Raw genomic sequence first — 22,638 nt, forward strand, 5'->3', positions numbered from 1 at the left:
AGACACCAGTTATCACAGACAGGCAAAGGGCACTCACTGGTGGAGGTGACAGGCACCTCATGTCACCTACACCTTAACATGAGTACTGAGCTCTCCTGGGAATAAACTTAGCACGAGTTTTTGAACATGAGGATAGAGGCATTGAGAGAGAGTGAGATAAACCCAACGTCTCTTGGAGTGCGAAAACAAACCAGAACAGCTTTCCCAACCATTTGGCCTGGTATTAAATTCAGTGGCTTTTAGCAGAGTGATTTGCTCACTGCCAGCGCTGCACCTGGGAGCGCTGCACATGGCTGGCAGGGAAATCAACTCTTCCTGCACCTGCAAAGTGAAGGGAAAACATTATTTCCTCCAGATTTGCGTGACAAGGCTAGAAAGAACAAAATCTGAAAAAATTCAAACCAAGCAAGAAGTCAGCAGTGACCGTTCAGGATTTAGCCGTGTCCCTTGCCCTGGGGACTCCGTTGTGTGAGGAACTTCTCAGGTAGAGCCGGAGCCCCCTGGGACAGGAGCTGTGAGTCTCAGAGACCCTCTCCTTGCAGCAAACCTGTCTGCTGCCCTCCTCTGACATTTTTCTGCTTTGCTCCGCTCCCAAGAAAGCTCCTGCGTAATGAAAATTGCCTGGTTCCTCCAGCTGTTCCCCCATTTCCCACCTGCCACGCCAAGGCTGCTGCATTTCCACCTGCCACCGAGAAAACAGAGAGCAATTAATGGATTATGGCTGGATAAACAGTAAAACTGGGCATATGCGAACATTTCAGCTTCCCCCGTGCCCGGAGGAAAGGGGGTTTGATGGGCAAAGCTTGGGATGCAGATCGGACCTGCATCGCGGAGAGCTGGGGAGGGCAGAGGTGATGAGGATCGATGGACCGAACCTGGGAGCTGCTGCTTTGTATTGACTTGTGCTCGCTGATCTGTTCGGGGGATCCCAGGAGGAGCGGGTTAGAAGGCTGGCAGGATTCTGCTCGAGAATGTTTCTGAGGCAGGAGAGGGGACAGGGCTCTCTGGATCAAACAATGTAGACACAGGAATGTACACAAAAGTATTAAATGAGATAGATCTTTATTAGAAGCTTCCAGCATAACTTATCTGTTCCCCTCCTCCACAAAACTCTTCTTACTGGGTATACAGCTACTATAGTCCATATAGAGCCTGTACATCTCTCTCTCTTGCTATTTACTGCTACATATCTCACTGTACAATTGTACAGTGTGCTCTCTTATCAGCAATAATACATGGTCTTAAGTACAACCCCACACACATTAAAATTTCATGGCACTCTGCGTTGCAAGGAAAGAGCTAAACCTCTTCTCTCTCAATTCATACGACAAACGCTGCCACAGACTGTTCCTGTAAAGCCCACAGGCAGATCCGCACAGGTATTCTGGGCAGATTTCCCCCCAGTACCTTTGTGGATCTGGTCCCTATGTGCTCAACAAATCTCACATTCGTGCTGTTAGCAGACTTGGGAGTAAAGAAAAACCCTCATGAATAATGCCCTTGAGTGATCTGGCAAGCACTAGGGACAGGGAAGAAGCTGAGCCGCTTCCTTTTCATTTTTCACCCCATCTTCCATTCTGTGTCCCCTCCAGCTCTCTCCAACCCCACAAGGTGACACACTCGACATCTCCTCCCAGCAAACTCGATGTCTGCAGGATGGGAGGCAGCGGAGGGACCAAGTGATACACCTAGACCCTTCATCTGCTGATTGTCAGAGCCAAACATCTACATGTGCCTTCTCCTCCTCTCCAACATGCTCCCGTCCTTGTCAGGGCTCTTTCCTGAGGCTTTCCTGAGCTCAGCCCCTCTTTCTGCTGCCCCTGCAGCCCCTTTCCATCCTGCACAGCCTCCTGCAGTACCTTTCCAGCTGCCCCTTCCCCTGGCTGTGTGACACCTGCCCGCGTGAGACATGTCCTTGCAGTGGGTGCTCCTCACCCACGGCAGAAACCCTGTCTCAGCCTCCTGAACCCTTAGACCGAGCTGTGACTTCTTGGAGTGAAACCCAAGAGGATGAGTCCTCCTGCTGTCAGCCAAACCGGTCATGGGAGACATGGGCTTTGCCAAGCGAGTGGCTCCTCCATCCCCCTTTAGCTGCTGCCCGGCTCACCGTGCGGCCAGCGCGTGCTTAACAAAGCCCTGTCTTAGGACAGAGACAGCTCTTCCCCAAAGCTCTCTCCTCTTTTCCTCCACAGACACCCCAGCCCTTTCACAGGAACGCAGCACTTTCCTGGTTTCTCTTGCTCTCTCCTCCCTCCACCACCTCGGTGCCTTCTCTTGCCACCAAGTGACTTCAGGAGGGAGGACGGACAAGCAGTGCCCCAGAACAGACACTGTGACTGCTCCTAGGAGACAGCACAAGTATGCAAGAAGTGTGCAAAGAAAGAACAGAGCCAGCCCACGCCGGGCTCCTCTTCTGTCCAGTACAGGTACAAACCGCCTACCGTATCGTAAATGACTGTCACCAGAAGGATCCTGCTTCCTGTGACATCCCGTCCCGTTTCGGGATGGGTCCAGAGAAGTCTCGGTGCTGGGATCCAGGCTTCTCGCACCGCCCAAGAACAAAGTCCCGGCCTCTGCCACCGCCGTCCTCGCCTGTCCTCGGGAAGCACCTCCGGCGTGAGCCTAGGGCCGGGGGCGTCCTTCTCTGACCTGCCTTCGGAAGTAGCGGATGGCAGAAAGCGTGCCAAAACTTGCCAGGAACACTGGAAAAGAGCCCAAGACATTTCCAGAGTTAGTCTGGGTGCTTCTTCCAGACCTGAAAATCACAATTCCAAACCTTGAAGGTCACAAGCTACTTGGCTCTGTTTTTTGGGACCATGGGACTTCGCTCCTCTCCCTTTCCCAGACCTCTCCTGCCTTTGCTCTTCATCCCCACCACACTGTGCATGCTCCCACTGTGTTCAGTCCCGAGCTGCCCACAGCCTGGTTGACCACATCTACTCCTATAGTTTGGGCACACAGATCACACCACCATTTCACAAGAAACATCTGTTTTTCAGGGAAACACAACATAGACTTCATGAGTGTAGCAGAGATGGATGGTGGCTAGATAGACAGGTTCACTGGAGGTGTTTAAAAGACACATAGATGAGGTTCTTAGGGACATGGTTTAGAGGTGCACTTAGTGCTATGTTAATGGTCGGACTTGATGATCTTAAAGGTCTTTTCCAACCAAAAGGATTCTATGATCCTATGATTCTCTGTGGAGATCTAATGGGTCTAATCTTGGATGAGAAGGCCACAGTAGGAAATCTCACCAGGGCTTCAGGATGGTCCCTTCATTTCCTGCTTCTGTTTGGACCAGGAAGATGTCAAGAAAAACATAATTTTGTGAGTTATCTGTGGATACTTTGATCCCAACCAAAAGCAGAATCAGAAAATGGAGAGATACAAAAAATAACTAATGGAGATTCTGCATTCAGAATCAAACTTTTCTCTGTACTCCCAGCTAATGTTTTTATCTTGGCTTATAAGAGAAGTCAAATTCCCCTGATCTGTGCTCAAACCAAACAGGGAACCCAAGTTGTGCCTTTGGACTTCCCAGTTTAAATTCAGTCTTGATTTTGATTTATGCATCAGAGCTTGGGACACAGAAAGGTAAATTCCACTCGTTAAAACCTAAGATGCTGAAAGAGAATTGCTAGTCCAGGATGTCAATCCGCCTCTCACCTCCCTCCTCGCCGGGGTGCTCATTGCACACCGGGTTACGCAATCCCGGGGGCACGAGGCCCGTATCCCGCTTTTCGCACCCTTTCCAGGGCCACGTCTCCCATCTCATACTGAGAAGTCGAGGAGGAGCAGGCCAAAAGCTCCTTGTGACGACTGCACCCAGCAACTTTAGCGAACGAGCTATTCTCAGCCCGGGGTGTCAGCTTCCTGTGTGACCTTAGCGGGGAACATTCCTCCCCCGGACAAGCTGCAGGAAGCCTTGGCCCCAGTGTCTCACCCCATGGTGGGGGCTCTCGGGTGCCCACGGGCTGTATCCTGCACCCAACTGCTGCATCCAGGGCAGCGATGCTGCCGTCGCGGTCCCCCGTCCAGCAACCCGCACCCCTTGGGCCACAGCTCAGCTCATTCGGGTTGCTTGAGCTTCCTCCCCACCAGTTATTCAAATGCCACCTCTTTCCCCACCAGTTATTCAAATTATTAAAAAAAAAAAAAAGGTTGGAGAGGAGAGGAACTGACAGAGCTCGGTTTACTTGCAGGACTCCGTGCACCAGGATAATAGTAATACATCAGCTAAGCTGTATTTAGAAAAAAGCTTATATGTTTACAGCACATTAGAAAAATAGGTATGTTTGTTCCAGCTGAGATGAAGGACTATAAACATGCATACTTGAGGTCCTGATTCAGCTTCTACCCAGCAGGGACCCTAAAGAAGCTTCTCTCCCCCTGACACACTGGTACGGGTCCTGGAATGGAGTGGGGCCAAAGCTGGGACTACAGACTTGTCCTAAAGGCCAGCTCAAGTCACTTTGTGTGGAGAAAGGACAACGTGAGTAGGAATCAGGGCTGCCATTTCTACAGGAGAGAGAAGGTATTAGAAAGGAACAGGATGCTCTGGAAAACCAGGAGGATGACTGCATTTTCCCACAGGCACCATTAGGTGTGTTAGCATCCCTGCCTTTCTCCACCAGGTCCTTCCCACCCCTCTCCCAGGCTGGGCACTGCACGTACCCGTCTTCCAGGCATCTGGAGCGTGCAGGTCGGAGGTCTTCACCGCCCAGGACGCAAAGGCACAGAAGACGAGGCACATGTCCTTGTGGGTCAGTGCCAGTGGAGCCTCGGGTCTCCCTGCAAGAAGAATAGCACGAGGTTTGGGGTTTTAGGACACCTCTGGGGTTTTGAGACACCTCGTCTGCTTCTGGGGCAGTGGGTCTCTTGGACTTCCAGAGAAATACATTTTTGTCACACATTTTCCCTCCCAAAAGACCTTTTTCTCCCCATTGGTCAAGTCAAACACATCTATTTAGGACTCAGGTAGGTTTCCTAAGGAGAGGGCCACATTTTTCACCCCTCTCAGTTTTACACTTTGTTAAGAGCCGCAGGCAAATATTTGTTAGTGGTGCCCATTCCCTGGAAGCAGGGAGTAGATTTAGGAGAGAGCAATTCCTGGGCTGGCTGCTGATGCTGACAGACCCCTCTGGGCAGGGTCACCTTCCTGCAGGACAGTGTCCGGAGATTCCCACAGCTCTAGGACAACAAATAGTCCCCCGAGAAGCACCAGTGCTCAGCATCTCCCCGTGGATCCCACCTCATCCCACCCAGGTCCAGGGACCGTTCTGCATTTCATCCTCTGCTGGAGGTCCAGTCTAGCACAACTCAAAGACATGTTGCAAGAGTGGGTTATTTTTGCTCCTATGTTTATTCGATTAGGCTTTTAATTAAAGCTGGCTTATTAATTAGCTACGACCACGGCAGAGGGGTTTTTCCTCTGTGCAAACAGAATGGAAGCTCCGTTTTGAGACACCATTTGGGGTGACTCATTCATTGTTTGGTTTTAATATTAACTGCAAGGCACTGTGGCTGTAAGCATCATATAAGCTTTAAGATAAATACACAGGCTGTCCTAGTGGGTCAGACTTGCTCTCCCTTTATTCCTTCTTCTCTTACCTGCCTCCAGCAACAGTCAATGTTCAGGAAACCTCAGAGGTCTTGGGAGGGTGTGTTTCGAATTAGTGTGTGTTTTAAAGTCCCCCTCGCCTCTTTCAGCTGGAAGCTTTGGGCGTGTTTCACTCTGTGCACACTTTTTGCCCACCAATATTAGATCAATTAGCAGCCCAGCCTTAGCAGGACAGCCATTGCTTTGTCTCAGGGGCCTTGGTAAAGAAGGATTTTGCTGCTTTGCCTCCCATTCCCTCATCAGAAACACAGGTATGCAGTTCTGCAGGCAGCAGGATGGCACTGGAGCGGGGGATTCCTATCTCTACCAGACCTTGCAGTTTAATGAAGCTATCTACTTCAATAAGTTTTTCTTGGCCAGTGTGCAAAAGAATAGATTACATCCACAATAAGTTATATCTATTCACGGGGACAACCGAATCAGCTGGGACAGGGACTTTGGGCCACCTCTGCCCCAGGAGTTAGCAGGGAGCAAAGCAAATTGTGTGCAGAATATACACAGAATATCCCCAGATTCCCTGTCCCTGTCTCCTGCAGCACTGGCCAGCAGCACTCGCTTGGCACAGGGACAGCGTGAGCATCACAAGAGCGAGCCAATGTGACACAGCATGTCACGGCGGTGGCTTTAGCTGCACTTCCAGAGACCCTCGCTAAAGCCCAGGGCTTCTAGGTGGCACGGTTAATGTGTCAGGAGTGTGGGTTTAGACCAGCTACACCTGGCAGAGCCCTCCAAAATCGGTGCGGTGCATTAATGCCATTATGGCTGGATTGGAGGTGGCTGCGGCAGGGCCAGAGGCAGGACAGACCGCGCAGGACAGAGGCACATCTCTACGTGGGGGTAACCGGGCTTTACCTCTCAGTGCGAGGGCCATGTCCAAAACGTCTGGCTGTGCCTGGTCTCTTCCCCGCGGAGCCAGCGGGACGAGCGGCAGCTTCTCTGCAGATCCTCTCCGCATCAGAGCCGGGGAGGTTGGGGCTTGGCCTCTGACGAGATGCATGGGCCTTTGCAGGAGGGTCTTCAAAGCCTCCACGGCTTTTTTCATCTCGGAGGATGGTGCGACTGAGAAAATCCCTCTCCAGCCCGCTCTGTTCCCAGGCCCATCCTGAAAGAAGTGTTCATACACCTCAGGGACAGAGATAACCAGGGTGTCTCCGGCTGGAGCCAAGTCGAGATCCTCGTTTTGCAGCTGAGCATGGTCCAAGCTGCTGAACTTCTTTTTCTTCCTGTCTTTACCCTTGGCCTTTTTCCTTTTTCCTTCCGGTTCGTTGAAAAAATATTCATACAGTTCAGGCAACGACATTTCCCTTTCCAAGGGTGTTATCTCCTCCTCCACTGAGCTCCCCATTCCTTCTTCTTCCCCTTGGGATTCACAGAACAAATAGTCATACATCTCCGGCCAAGTCACGTCCAAGGTGTCTGTCCTTGCAAAGTCCCCGGTGGTGAAGCAAGGGGGTCCCAGATCTCTGGGGGTCCCAGATACAGGTTCGCCATGAGCTCCCTCAGCAGCATCTCCCCCAAAAGCTGCCACGCTCTTGGGATGGAGAGGCTTCCTCGGCATCTCCTGGCACGCCTCTCCTGAAGGAGCCGCGGCTTCGCTGGCAGCGATCACTGGCAAATTGTCACGTATGCCCGAGCCACCAGCCTGCCCCGGCTTTGAATGCTTGGTGGCCTTCGCTTTCCCTGGGGACTGTGCCCCCGGCTCCTTCACCTTCTGCTTTGGGGAAGCGCTCGCGGCTGGTTCGCCCCCATCCACACCAGGGCCGGGCACCGGCCGTTTGCTCTCCGCTGCCTCCTCACTCCCCATCTTCATAGGAGCCACCTTGGCCGCCTTCTCCTTCCCTTTGCTCTTTCGTGAGGACAGTGGCGAGCCTAAAGGCACCTTTGCAGGTACCAGCATCCCTTGTCCCCCAGTCCCTGGAGTCTCCCTGTCCCCCTGGGCTGCCTCGGTGGCACCGGCTCCACGTTGCTTGCGGCTCTTTCTCATCTGTCCCGGCACCTTGGGCCTCACCACCTCTGGGGAAGCAGCCGGGGAGCTCGGCTCAGCACCCGCTCTCTCCCCGCTCGCCTCGTCCCGCGCCGGGCAGCCGGGTGCTTTGGGCGCAGCCTCCAGGGATGGGCTCGGCGGGTGGTCACGCAAGGGTCCCCGTAGCCTGGGCTCCGAGCGGGAAACGCTGGGACTTTTCCTCGCTGAGCTCTCCGGGGACGCAGGTGGTGCCGGCGAGATGCCCGGCGCCGGTGGCTGTGCCACCGCCGGGCTGCCATGGGGCTGTTCCCCTCCTGCGTCCCCTCCCTGTTGAGGGACGCTTGTTGCAGCTGGGTGGCTGGGAGGCTCCATGGCATGACTGCCGCCGGCTGCTCCTTTTTCCGATGCCAACTGCGGTGCTGCTGCTTCACACGCCGCGTCCTGCCCCGGGCTGCCGGCGGCTGCGGGGGGACAGGGGGGCTGCGTCCCCTGCGCGCTGGGCATTGGGGCGGATGAAGGGCAGCCGGGCTTGTCGCTGTCACACAGAAACCTGGCGACCGAGCCCAGGTCCGCTTCGTCCTCGCTGCCCGAGAGAAGCTCCGGGAAGGAGAGGTGCCGGCCGGCGGGCCAGCGCAGGGGGGCGTCTCCGGGCACCCCACGTGGGGCAGAGCTTGCCGTGCCAGGCCCTGGCTCGCTGCCCACCCTCGCTGCGATCTGCCCGTTGCTGGTGTGACAGTCCCTGCCCGGCACGCCGTCCCCTTGCTCAATGTCACTGAGGCACTGCTCCTCGGCCGTGGCCAGGGCGGCCGGCGCTAGGTCGCATTCCTCCGACGCCAAGAAGAACTCAGCCCAGTCCCGGTCGTTCAGCTGGATGCTGTACTCAAAATCATCCATGCCTGCAGCAGCAAAGCAAGGGGAAGGGGCCGGCGAGATGAGGGCGTGAGGACGGGCCACCAGCATCAGCAGACATAGGTGTATGTCCATAACCCTTTCCCCCAGGTTCCCGCCCTGCTTCCCTGCCAGCCACATTCCCTCATCGTCACCCATTTCCAGCTGAAATCCGTGGGCAGCAAGGACAGGCCAGAACCCAGGCAGCAGTGAGAGAGACCACTGCTACCCCCCTCCGGTCCCTTCTGCCTCTGCTCCCCGAGCACAGCAGGTTTGGGATCCTCTCCACAGCAGCGTTGCACCTCACACCCGCCTTTCCTACTCCTACAGCCCATTTTAAAAAGTGGGGGATTTAGGCTCTCGAGCATTCCTGCTGCTACAGCATCAAGCATGAAGGCGGCATGAAGCAGAGTCCAAACAAGGACATCTCAGCAAGTCACGGCAGCCCCTTTCATACCCATGGCTCTAGGGAGGGAGACGCAACCGAGCCCAAAACCAGCAGGGAGGGATCCAGCGGCAGGAGAAGAAGAAGGGAGACCACAAAGCTGCATCCTACCTGCACCACAATCTCAGCCGGTGATGGAGCCATTCGAAAAGCCACGCGGGAAAAACCTCCCGGCACAACATGATGCTGTACCCTTGACGGGGGCAGATTGCTCGGCTCCAGCATAGATCCATTCAGGGGCTAAAAATAGACACCCCCCCCTTCCTCCCCAGTGTGTCACTTGAGATCCGAGTGTGATGGGTCCAGAGAGGGCAGGGCCATATATAGAAGCTGGTGGGGAAGATGCGAGGGTGCCAGCCAATGCATTTCTCTCCCACAGGATCTGGGGTCTCCAGGACCACTCCTGATGCCCATCGCTCACTCCTGCCCTCTGTGTGGGGTCGGGACAGTCAGCAGAGAAGGGGTCCAGGCCACAGAGGTCACAGCTGGAGCGTGACATCTGTATGGCAATAACTGCTCTTTTTTCAACATACCCACCTCTTTGCCTCAGTCTGTAGATTATCTGTCTCTAGGGTAACAAAAACATACCTCAGGGGTATCCTTTGCCTGTTAGTAGCACTTCTAGGGCACTTATTGGTAGCCTGCTGCAGATTTACATCAAAAGACCACAGCCAGCATCATGGTCTTGTGACAAACCTTGCATGGTACGTGGCAGCTGTCCCATGCTGCCCAGGAGCATCTGGTGTGGGTGGCAGAGGGAGCCTGGGGTCAGAGATTTGGGGTGAGCCCGGCATGAGGGAGTTACAGGGGAAGTGACTGGCCTGGCAGGTCAGCAACCAGAGCCAGAAATAGCCTCCAGCTCCGGGGACCAGAAATAGATGCCCTGAAGGAGCTGCCTGCAGCACGGTGCCCGTGAGCATCGGCACAAGCCCAGCTCCAGCCCCCGCTGCCCCGACGGGACCAGCGCTGCCCCGGGCTCCAGCCACCCCTGGGGTCACCAGCCACCCCTGGGGTCACCAGTCTGCTGTAGAACCCAGACTGGAGATGGATAGAGTCATAGAATCATTTCGGTTGGAAGAGACCCTCAAGATCATCGAGTTCAATGGTTCCCCCATCCCTGGCACTGCCCCATGTCCCTGAGAACCTCATCTCCGTCTGTCCAACCCCTCCAGGGATGGTGACTCCAGCACTGCCCTGGGCAGCCTGTTCCAATGCCCCACAGCCCTTTGGGGAAGAAATTGTTCCCAAGATCCAATCTAAACCTCCCCTGGAGTAACCTGAGGCCGTTTCCTCTTGTCCTATCACATCCACCTCGGGGGTCGTTGGTGGGGATGGGGTGCCGGCCATGCCCCACCGTGTGCTCTGGGAACCTGGGGACCAGCACCCAGCTCCTGTCCCGTGTGCCAGAGGACAACCAGGCTGTTGTCCTGCCGACACCAGCCATCCTGCGAGAAGGAAGCTCCCCGTCGTGGCTGCCTTCACACACTGCACTGCCGAGGAGCGAGCCAGGAGCGAGCAGCCCCCCGGCAGCCGGAGCTCGCTGCCCCACGCCGCCGGGGAAATATCACCCAGGACGCGCTTCCTCTCTCCCTGCTCTGGGCTGACGCACGCAGGGAGCTTGTTGAGCCGAGAAAATATAGAAGGAAAGAGGTTTGATGCCTTCCCATCCTATCTCATTTCTGATCTGGCTACACCCTTCTCCCGCTCCCCCTCACACGCGCTCACAGACGCAGAAGGGAAACCAACCAGCTTCCTTTTGTTGGCTGCAGCCAAACTTCCTTCCCTTTGAGCCCGGCAGCCGGGGTTAGTCAGAGAAACCTTTAAACTCTGCCTTGCAAAACCGCAGCAGAGAACATAAAAGAGACGGAGGCAGCGAGACGGAACTGGAAGCCAGCGGCGGGCTGGTGGCTCGTGTTATCAGTGTCACATTTAAACCCAGCGCTGGAGCAGCCGCACACCAAACCCAACAGGAACTGCACACACCCCACCGCACGTTCCACCCCGGCCTCAGAGACACAAACAAGTCTCGGCACAGGAGACATCCAAGTATTTATTTAGCCGTCCAGGGTAAAGCCCACACACCGTCCTTGGGGAAATTACGCATCTGCGAGTGCTTCCCTGCCTTGCTTTTGGGGGGGCCATAAAAGCGCAGCGTGGACTTCAAGGGCAAGGCACGGTGTCCTGAGCCACGCAGGCTGCAAAAGGGACATTTTGCCATCTGTGAAGGACATCCAGCAGTTGCAGCCCAGACAGATTGTCTCCCATTACCTTCTGGCACGTGGTGCGTGACAGAATCACAGAATCATTTTGGTTGGAAGATACCCTCAAGATCATCGAGTCCAACTGTTAACCCACCCCTGGCACTGCCCCACATCCCTGGGAACCTCATCTCCGCGTCTGTCCAACCCCTCCAGGGATGGTGACTCCACCACTGCCCTGGGCAGCCTGTTCCAATGCCCGACAGCCCTTTCCAGGAATAAATTTTTCCGACCTTGTGCCTCTCTGGGACACCTGGCTCCATCTCCTGAGATGCTGATGCCAGATGCCGGGATGCTGCGGGGCTACTCCAGCACCTCTGGACTATCGTGACCCCCTGCCAAGCTGCGGACAGCGGGGCACAGGCCTCCCACCACCTCCCAGCACCTCCAGTATTGATGCTTTGCTATTAAGGACATTATATAAATAACTAATGTCAACGTGTAATTAGAGAAGGGTCTGAAATAAAGCAGCAGAAGAGGCCCCTCTCTGCCTGACAACACAGGATACAACGTGGGAGAAAGAGCCAGAATCAAGGGCATGGAAAAGGGAGATGGGCAAGAAAACCAGGAGTGCATGGGGGTGCAATTCCTTTGGCATAAATACCCCTCCTGCAGCTTCAGGCTCCACATTTGTTACTCCCAGTGTAAAGGGACTTCAACAGACTGGCAGAAGGGAAAGGACCTAACAGAGCTACATAGAATAATACTCTAAGATAAGCAATTTCCCACCTAGGAAACTCCATCTGGGAAAATTTTACCTTCACAGAGCTTTTAAAATCAGCACTAAAACATCACGAGTGTGGAGGCTTTGGCTGAATTCGCTGCTGGGACAACTCAGACAAGGAAGAGAAATGCGGGTCTGATTCCAAATGCGTCCTCCCTGCCCTGATCCAGACCCATCACATGCTGTGTCTTTGGGGAGGAAGAGAGGGATGAGTTTGCAGGAAAAGCAATGGGGAAAAACAAAACAAAACACACACACACAAACATAATGGGAAGATAAATGTGTTCACAGCTTCAGGAGCAAAACTACATCAGCCCTTGCTGCTTCCCACTGCCTGGGACAGACAGCTCTCTTTGTGCCCATTTTCTCATGCTTTCTTCTGCTCTGGCTTATCATCATCCTTCAGCCTCGGTCACTGATACAGAGTGGCCTTGTCTGCCCATCTCTGGCTGATCCCCAGGCTCTGCTCTTCTGCTCTCACAGCACCAGCCTTTCCGTCTTGTGTTCTCCTCCCTGATCTGCTTCATTTCTCACCTTCCAGAGATTCCTCAGAGGTACAAGCTGTCGTATAGATAGCTCAGTCCTTCATGTCTGGGTGTTGGGAATGCTGAGCTGCTCAGGTCCAGCTTCGACCTTGCACTGCTAACAGCCATGAGACAGGGAGAGAGCAAAAATAGAATTTAGATTTACCCTGGAAGAAAGCCTGGAAGTAACAGTTCCTCCATGCTGAGGAAGGGGTTAAGTCTGCATTGAAACTCAGAGTGCAATGAAGCTGGAACCACCAGGCTGGTTTTGCTGGTTTGGGGGCAGGTAAGTGGCTGGGAATTATCACCCCCAAACCATAAGAGGTCTGCATTGTTTTTGCATAACCCTTTAACTGGTTTGGGTTTGGGTTTTTTTTTTTGCCTGAAACTCCCCAGGCTCTCTTAAAATTCAGCCCCATGCTTCCCCAGCAGCCAGCAGCGGGCTCACTCAAAGGTCAGCGCCTTCGCCGACTTGAAACTCAGCCCGCACTTGCCTGAAACTCTGCCAAGCTCTTCCAAAAGCCTTGTATCCTGGCCTGAGTTTCGGGTTGCTAATCCAAGTCTCGCTGGGTTTCAGGTTTCCCCGCAAGCTTTGGCTTTGCTCTGCACAAGAATAGCCTCAGGCTGCATCTATTCTGCTGGCTGGACCCTTCCTGCCCCTCCCTATTCCTATTCCTATTCCTATTCCTGTTCCTATTCCTATTCCTATTCCTATTCCTACTCCTACTCCTATTCCTATTCCTGTTCCTGACAGGATGAGAGGAAACAGCCTTGAGTTGCGCCAGGGGATGTTTAGATTGGATATTGGGAACAATTTCTTCCCGGAAAGGGTTGTCACCATCCCTGAAGGGGTTGAACAGATGCTGAGATGAGGTTCTCAGGGACATGGGGTAGTGCCAGTGTTGGGTTAACAGTTGGACTCAATGCTTTTGGGGGTCTCTTCCAGTCAAAATGATTCTCTGATTCCACGACCCCGGACTCAGCATCCCTGAGGGGCGCGTTCTGCAGATCCCCAGCACAGCAGCACACAATTAGCCCACTGCATTGTTTTAATCTGAAGTATAGCACAGTGATACCAGACCGGTGCATGGGCTGTTGTGGCTGTAGCGTTTCTGGCTCGGGACCAGCAGCCATAAGGCCAGGTAACCGCTGTCACGTCACAGCCATCTCGCTTTTCATGTTGCTCACTGACGTGAGATAAACCGAGCATGCCAAGCTCTGCAAGTCATACCCAGGCAGATAAGGCTATTCTATTTTTTTTTACAAGTCAGGAAAACAGGCTGCTGGGCTGAAGTTCCAGCTTGCAGGAATCAGATTTTCACCACCGAATGAACAGGACCAGTATTTTACCTGCTGAACTCATTTTTCCTGCCATTTCCACTAGATGTCACTTATAGCCAGAAAGTTCGCGGTTTCCCTCGATTTTTAACCTCCTCCTGATGCACAGGTCTATGCCAATCCTAAAAAGGTTTAGATGTCCTGGACATTAGGACTGTAGTGGTATTAGAGCAGTCAGGATCCCAGGCTGTAAGGGAGGGGAAGCTGATATCTCCTGAGCATCCCCTCCAGCTGCTGCGGTTCCCCTTGGGGAAAGGAAAAAGCCGCATTCTGTACGGCTGGAAGAGCAGGGTCTTTGCTAACACTGACTTTCTGCTTGCCCCTGGAGGTTTAACCAGCTATTCTATCTGTGCTCAGCCAAAAAAATGGTATTTTGGAGAATCCCAGCTGGGGATGAGGAGGTCCTCAGACCCACATGGTAAAGGCACAAAGCAAAACTCACGGGGGCATGAGCTGGTGTCTTGGGCCACCTCTTTGCTGTTCTTTTTCTCCCGCACCCTCCATCGTGACGTGAAGGAGAGAGGCTGTTTTGGGCTGGAGCAGTGAGGGGGAAGGTGGTGCTGGGCAGGATGGGGACGCTGGTCCTTGGGAGCTGCGAGATGAGACATGGGAGGAGAGAAGGACCTGGGACATTCTCGCCGAGCGTCAGCTCCATGAATCTCCCCCCTCCCCACTCTGGCTGTGGGCCTGGAAAGGGCAACGGTAGCTGGACCTGCAGCCACAGCTCCGTTTTCTGTCCAAGCTGCTGATTAATTATGTTTTGGGTTGAAAGGGCCTCCTCTCCCACCCCAGCCCCCAAATGCCAGCTGTTCCACATCTGCAGGACTCTGTCCATCCTCAAGGTCCCAAGTTCTTCACCTCGGCGCTGCCCACCCCCTTCCAAACAGATCCGATTCCCAGCTGAACGGGGCACGGCAGTTGTGTTATTCTAACTCCCAGCAGATCGGCCTCTCCACTGATCTCAGCCCACCCACTGGCAGCAGCTTCAAAGAGCAAAAGCAGAGGTCGGGTTCCAAGCACAACAGACACCGGTAGCTCCTTGCACGGGGCTGCTCCACTCATCCTCTCTCCCAAAGGCTGGATTGTCCCCGAGCAAAGGCTCCAGCTGAGCCTTGAGCAGCCCCTCCAGTCTGGCTTGAATTAAACCAGCCTTGGAGACCAGTGGCATTAACCCTCTGAAGACCAAGGCTGTAAAATGGGAATCCTTGCATAGTTGCGTGTTATGGAGAGCTGCGCTCCCCTCAGCATAAAATTCTGAGGCCCCTCCATGCTCTGAATGTGGACTGACTTTCAGAGATTCTTTTTCGCTATGCTGTATTCATAATAACAGAAGAACGTTACCAAAAAATAAATCCCCCAGCTTAATCTCTGGATCAGTATTGTCCTGTTAGCATGAAGTCCCTATTATTCTCCTTTCTTTTACTAGTTTCTTCAATTCCAACTTGAATGTGGATAAATGTAGTAGTTTCACCTATGCTGAAGTTCATATTAATGAATACGCTTGCTTCTAAATGTTCTCTGCATCGTGAAGCTAAAAGCAATTTAAATGTTCTGTGTAATAGGGGCTCTAAGATTGAAACAATGCTTCAGCAAAACCCTTCCACAGAGGCAATTCCTTCCCATCTTCCTGTCTCTCCACGCCACGTCTGGGAATCCTATTTTAAGTGCACATTTTCTCCTCCTCTTCTTAGTAAGACATTTCTTCCCCCTATTCCTGTGAGTGGGGTGGATGTGTAGCTTGCATTTGTATTTGCCTACCAGTTATTTGGGTTCTGACTGGGGACTGGGTGTTTCTGAGCTATTGAGCTCCTTTGCATGCTGCAAAAATTCTTGTGCTTCTTTGAAATGAACTTGAGGTAGCAAATCCTGGCCTGGGCTGATAAGGAAGATGATGCTTTCCAGCTTTTTACTGGCAAGGGCACAGAGAGGGCAGTTCCAGCACCCATGCATTGGGTATTTTAGGTCATCTCAGCCTTTTAACCTGACCTTGCTTGGGAATCACTGTGCTTGTGTTTTAGCACCCTGGCTGTAAAACAGGGATGCAATAGCCCCTTTGCCTGTTCAGCACATCCGCACCGGCACTCTTTCCTTTCCCCTCCTGCACTGTGCCAAGCACAACAAAGTGCCACTCCAGACCGGAGCCTCCAGACGCTGCTGTAATAACAGCGCTAATAATAATGACAGCCCAGATGCAGAGCACTAATGGAAATCGCTGTGCTACCTGGGGCTGCCAATGACTAATCTCTGGCCATTGATTTAGCAGCTGAGACCAAGCTGAAGAGACAATAACAACTGCAAAGACAGGAGCAGGCACCAGAATTACAGCTGGAGTGAGATGAAAGGCTTGGGAGGAGCAGGGTCTATCCCTTCTCTCTGGCAGCAGCGCATAGGACTCCTTGCTCTGATAGCCAAGACAATCGTAGAAATACGTCATTTCTACCTGGCATCTACCCCATCTGAAGCTGGTCCTGTGATTATTACCTAACCTGAAGCTCCATCCCCCAACTGCCTGCAGCTCTGGGGTCTCTGGGTCATAGAATCACAGAATGGTTTGGGTTGAAGGGCCCTTCCCAGCTCCCCCAGTGCCCCCCGTGCCATGAGCAGGGACATCTGCACCAGCTCAGGTTGCTCAGAGCCCCATCCAGCCTGACCTGGGATGTCTCCAGGGATGGTGCATCCACCACCTCTCTGGCCAACCTGTTCCAGTATTTTACCATCCTCATGGTAAAAAATGTCTTCCTTAAGAAATGTCTCCAGCCTCCTCCAAGCCCTTTCCCCAAAGCTACACAAAGAGCTGCTTGCCCTCTTTCCTTTGCAAGCAAAAGGACTGGGCATCACTGTCAGTGTCACGCAGCCCCATCTTGCCCCTTCAGTGGGGTGAGACCCCCCCGTGGGCACCGTGGGACCGAGGGGGCACCCACCGAGCAGGGACCCATCGAGCAGGGATCCTCGGCTGAGCTAATCAGCTCTGTGCAGAGCTAATTGCCCAGGCAGCAGCCTGGAGTCGGGGCGGGCAAGGAGCTGGTGAAAATAGAGGCTGAAACAAGTCAGGCAGCAGCTGACTGTTCATGCACCTTTTTTATTTCTCCCCTGGGGGATAGAGGCTTAGAAATTCCCGGCATGGGACCAGGGCTCCCCTCTTCTGGCATCTTAACAAGAAGCAGCTGCTTGAGGCAGAGTGAGGAATCGCACAAGGGAAAGGCCCCATTGCATTAATTAAAGGTCACGGGGCCATTCCAGAGGCTTCCCAATTACCTCTGGAAGAGTGTCGCTAATGTGAGATAATGATGTCATACAGCCACTAATGAGGCAGGTTATCCAAACCCCGGGCCCCCCGTGGCCCTCTTCTCCAAGGATGTGCTATCACCAGCAGATGAGCCGGAGGGAAAACGGCCACTCTTACCCCTCGCTCTCCCCTCCGCCCCATCCTTAACAACGTGCCTGATGGAGACCCTGCTGGATAATGGAGCTGGGGGAGGCAGGAGGAGAGGCCAAAGCCCTCTTTGAGGGTTTTTTTTGCACTGAGGAGCGTCTCAGCAAGGCCCCTTCTCCCCTTGCGCAGTGAATTGCTCCTCGGCAGCGATGTCAACAGGATATTGTTCGGCATTGACCCCATTCCCTTGTTGCTCAGGCCAAATCCAGCCCCACCAGCGCTCCTTAATTGAAAGTAATTTGGAGCTGAAAAATCTGCCTCCTGGTACTGAGGGCTCCAGCCCCTCAACTCCTCGTCCCCTTGAGCAAGGCGATCTCCATCGAGCGGGGTGATGGTGAGGGGGAAAGGCTGCTGGTCCTCTTGTCTGAACCCACTCAGCATCAGCCGGGTGACACCAGCTCCTTCATGGCAGGAGACAAAGTGCCGCTGGGGACACCGCATTGTCCCCTCTGGGGAGCGGCCACGTCCTCACCTCCCCTCAGCCCTGAGCTCCTGGGGGGGCTGCACTCCCAAGAGCTGCTTTGTCTGGTAAAACTTGACTAAAGCAGCCGCACAGGGGTCTTGGGTCAATATTGGTTTTGGGGACAGATGGGAAAAAATGTCGAAACTTTCATTTCTATCCACCCTCCACTGTGCTTCTTGTCTCCGGCCTCAATGCCTGGAGTCTAAACACCTCTTTGTCTTACAGCTCAGGCACCAGGCAGGAGGTAAAGACACAAAACACTGTAACAGAGATTAAAGTAAGCCCACAAATGGGAAAAAAAAAAAAAAAAGCCACAGGGCCCCAAGTTCTCCGAATGGGAAGAGGAAAGGAAAGCAAAAGAAGCACCCAAAATAAAACAAACTGCTTATATCTGGAGTTGAGAGAGTTCTCCATCCCGAGCTTCAAAACCGATGGGGAAGGGGGACAGGTCACAAGGGGCTTTCAAGCCAGGATGTTTCTGAACCAAGGGGAGGAACCTTCCCCAGCAGCTCCCACCCTGCAAGAATGCCGGAGGCTCCTTTTCTGCCCCTGCAGTGTTCACCCGAGGAACACCAAACCTCTGCGCTACAGCAGGAGGGAATCCCAGAGGAGAAGCTGCCCGGTCCCACGGAAGCCGTGGCCTCGGTTGCGGGAGGCAGCAGCATCCACACTGCACTGCCCCGGGCCCTGAGTTCTGCAAAACAGCCAAGGGTTTCTGGTGACCAGACTTCTGCAAAATTGATGCTTAGGAGAAATCATGCTTGAGAGAGAGAGGGGGGGGGAGGGAGTGCAATTCAGCACCCGCCTGGCTGCTCCCTCCTGAACACAAACAGATCCAGCGCTGCATTTACCGTGCAGCTCTGGGGAGGTGATTAGAGGTTATCAGCAGCTTCTCCTTGGCCTCTCCCTGTTGTTTCCTGCTGTTTGCTCAGGTAGTTTCTGCAGAAGCACTGATTTGTTGCCCCTATGAGGCACTGTCCCAAGCCTCCTCTTTCCTTAGGTCCTACCTTTTGCCTTTCCAGATAATCACTCTTTCAGCACAAAGTACTTATTTCCAACTGACTCAACAGCAGGAAACTACAGGAGGCAGCACAAAAGAAAAACCAGGCATGAGCAAATAAGGAGAACTGTGTCCCCTGCCCTGAGCCTGAATGACTTGCAGAGCTGCTGGAAACCAGCTGGAAGGGGCAGAAGAGGAGAGAGGTAGGAGAAGGAGAAGTGATTCCTGCTGTCCTTGGGGCCAGGGAGATGGGAAGTCTCTACAACCCCAACATGGCTTTACCTAAGATCTCGGCAAAGCCCCCACAGACCCACATCAAGCATCTACTTCTGCAAACGGGGGTTTGCTCGCGGAAAAACTGCAGTGACACCCATCTCCAGAAGGGCTGCTAAGGCATCCCCTGTCCCTAGCTCAAACCAAATCCTTACCCACGAGCACACACATTAAAAAAAAGCGAAGTCTTTTGGAGCAAGAGCTGCCAGCTGCAATTTCTCAGGCGATGGGAACAGACAGCATATGACTGGAAGTGAGAGAGCATTTGCAGGGGGAGGCAGAGGTGGAGGGAGCAGGAATCTCTTGAGTTCTCCCAGGAAGACAGCGCTGAGAAGTGCTGGGGTTATTAATTATCTGCAGCTTTCATCCCTCCCACATTCTGCAAGGAAAAAAAAAGTTGTCAGGGCGAAATGAAAATAGGCGGGAGAAAGAAGAGAGATGAAAAGACTGAAGGCAGAAAAAGGAGGAGCGGAGGTTTTGCTGGGATCAAGCTTTGCTGGAGAGAGGGTGCCAGGACCAGGAGAACACAGTGTCTGCTGATAAGAAGCTTTCTTGCCCGTAGGGATCCTATTAATTCCCCTTACATGCTGTAGCGGCCAAGGGGTGGGGTATTTTCCATTTGCCAGTATGATTACATCTGCTCCAGGAATTCTGCTCCCATGGCTCCCCCAGACTGGGTGGGATTTTTCCATGCGCTTACAGATCAGTCTAAATCAACATAATTTTCAAGCATAGCCCTAACCTGCAGTAAAGGAAGAGACTGGGAAGGGCCGGAGCACTAAACCCTGACCTTTGCTAATCCACAGGCAATAACTCCGGGCGAGAAGTATGCCGCAGGCAATGTCAGACTTTGTTCTCCCTGTGGGCAACGTTTTTAACCTTAATAGCAGCCGGGCTTTCCTGTCGACTTGTAGGCAGCAGCTGTGGGTCAGGGAGTTATTGCGGAGCTGCCAGCTGCCCTCAGAGCAACGGGATAGTCCCAGGACAAGCCCAGCAACATCTCGGTATGGAAGCCACGGGGCTGGGACCTTCAGGAAAGCTGTGATGTGCTGCTGGCTTCTCAGGAGACCTTATTCGAAACAGCACCTCCCTTGGCTTACTTCTTCATTTCTAAAATGGGGATAATGATTCTGAGACCTTGGAGACATTACTGGAAAAAAACAATCGCTGTGTAGCAACCGAAGGTGGTACAGCAGATTGGGAAGGTGCTCTTGGTTCCAATCAAAATATGGATGCTCTGAGCAAATTCCTTTCTTCATCTGTTAGCATCAGGACCCTTACTAGTGAGCCAGAGCCTTGTTTTTGGTTCCAGTTTTCTGGTCCCCAGTGTCCCTCCTCAGCCACAATGCAAATAGAAGCTGCCACCAAGCACTGGTTTTATGCAAACACATGCCTGTTGGAGCATATAAACTATCTCCTAGCTAAAATAAAATAAATAGCTGCAAAGATGAGTAACACCTGCATGCAAATCCATCCTCGACCCTCCTCCCTTCTTGCCCTGTTCCCATCACGGGGTGAGCACTGGCCAAAAGCTTTCTGCTTTCTGTTGGGAACATTGCTGCCCAGATACATGTTGATCCGTCAGCGTTGGCATGTTCTCTTGTGGCAGAGAAGGGGTGCAGAGACATTTACGTTATAAACCAGAGGCAGATGGAGCCATCTGAGGGTGTCCTAGGGCTCACTCCAGCAGGACACGTGCAGTTCCCAGAACTGTGCTGCTTAATGATAAAATCAAAGGGTTTCTCCCAGTTGGGAGCATGGATGTGGGATTCCCACTGGACACATTGCAAGTTATGGCAGCTCTGCTTCCAAATACTTGAAAAGGTAAGAAGACAATCTGTGACGGCTGAGCAGATGTGCCTTGCTCATGGGGCTCCAGGACATAGCAAGACCTAACCTGGTTTTAACCATGCCCTGCCTGTTATAATTGGAATATCTGCCCTTTACATGCAGTTTCTGTTCCTTCCAGGCAGGGACAAAGATGGTGACTTGAAAGAAAATGACTTATACAAGGCCTGGACCAAATCCGTGCTGATTGAATTGCTTCCTTGGTGCCAGTTTCTGCAGACAAGGACCTGGCCTTCAGCTTTTTAAACTGACTGGCTCCTTTGTCCAACTCTCTGCCTTGAAGCCTGACTATAAATCTGGGGAACGGTTGTTTTCCTTTGGAACCTGCAACTGGCTTCTCTTTAAGCAGAAAATAAACACTGAGTCTGTCGCCTCTGAGTTATGGGGCGAGTTTAGAGGCTGCAAGTGTGAAAAAGTTAATTGCCTAACACTCCAGTTAATCACCCTGTGTCTACAGTGGCAAAGTGCTTTCTGTGAGCTGTGCCAGAGCCATCCCCGAGCTGTGGCTGGTGTTAGACCCGGCACAGTCACCGTATCAAGGATTTGGTGCAGCGTGGCTGTCAAGAGGTGCCACTGAAGGACACCAACCTGTGCTGACCAGCCGAACTGTGCAACCACCCACATTTTGCAATCTCTCCCCATTGCAACTCTCAGCCCCAGACACAGAAGCTTGGAGGCTTTTGTGCTCATGTGGATTTGCACGATATGGCAGGGAGAAAAACCACTTGGTGGCTTGATTTCAGATAATAGCAAAGCCATCAGAGAGCGCTGCCTGCCAGGGACCCTGGGGGCTGGCGATGCGGAGCACAGGTAGTTCCCATCCATAATGTAAAAAGCAAGCACTTGACGGCAGCAAGCTGCCCCAGGTGGATTCCCCCTTCCCAAACAACATTTTTCCCGTGGCCCCTGCGTGCCCTCCTTGCGCACAGGGCTCTGGAGACAGGCACAGCAGCGCTTTGGCCTCATTTCATAAGGAGATTTTTGCTGTGGAGCAGCTCTGACAGTCAGGGTTCAGGCTGGCGCTGGTGGTTGTTTCTGCTTCTGGTTGATGTTAAGCAAAGGGCTAATGGGATCCATGTGACTCCGCTATTTCTCTGGAGAAAAAAAGCTCCTTTGCCGATAGCAGCAGGGCTGTCAGGAAGCCTGCCTGCAGTTTGTAACTCCCAGGGAGGCCGGGGCTGCGAGTGCCAGACACGCAGAGCCAGCGGTGATGCCTCCAGAGACAGGCGGCTCATCAACGTCCCTTCCGAAGCTGCGTCACCGGGAGCTGTCGTGCTCTCTGCTTGCCCTGGGTGGGATTAGCGGCTCCCCGAGGAGCTGCTGTGGTTCAGAGACAGGAACACCATTCTTCTTTTCTTTTTTTTTTTGTTTTTTTGGTTTTTGCGGCTCCCCTTTGCAGCGTGCCCGTCCCTGCGCGTGTGTGCGCACACGTGAGGAGCGGGGAGCACGCGTTTGCAGCTCCGAGCATCGCGCAGGCTGGCGGCACCCATGGGGAGCCGGGGGAGGAGGGTGCCCGGAGGAAAGCAGGCAGGACTTGCTGCTGCCAGCAAGAGAACGTCTGCCTTTTAATCCTGTCAACAAAAGCGCCTTTGTGCCATGCTGCATGGAGCCAGGCGCTGCCCCGTGCAGCTCGGGGCTGGAGGAGAAGAGGGGGAGTCCTTGCAGCAGCTTCAGGAGCTTTGAGGGGGGTGATTTTCAGGCACAGCGCAGCCCCAGCCCAGCAGCTCCAATGTCTCCAGCCTCTCTCCGCTCAGTGCTGAGATGCTTTGCTCTCCCAGGAGCAGGAGATGAACTGCTCTCGCAGTCTCTCCCTCTCCAAGAGAAGGAAAACAGTCTGGTTCAGCCTCCCCAGTGACCC

General features: G+C 53.4%; 1 protein-coding gene across 1 annotated transcript; it reads right to left on the reverse strand.

Moving 5' to 3' along the window:
• Nucleotides 1–1,045: 1,045 nt before the first annotated feature.
• Nucleotides 1,046–9,173, reverse strand: PERM1 (PPARGC1 and ESRR induced regulator, muscle 1). The gene is made up of 4 exons (XM_065650230.1): nt 9,031–9,173; nt 6,476–8,482; nt 4,678–4,794; nt 1,046–2,702 (listed from the first exon to the last, which is right to left on the reverse strand). Exons 2-4 carry the CDS (start codon nt 8,478–8,480, stop codon nt 2,623–2,625), a joined length of 2,202 nt encoding a protein of 733 aa, XP_065506302.1. The 5' UTR covers nt 8,481–8,482; nt 9,031–9,173; the 3' UTR covers nt 1,046–2,622.
• Nucleotides 9,174–22,638: the final 13,465 nt, after the last annotated feature.

Source organism: Caloenas nicobarica, chromosome 22 (genome assembly GCF_036013445.1).
Source record: "Caloenas nicobarica isolate bCalNic1 chromosome 22, bCalNic1.hap1, whole genome shotgun sequence".
NCBI lineage: Eukaryota > Metazoa > Chordata > Aves > Columbiformes > Columbidae > Caloenas > Caloenas nicobarica.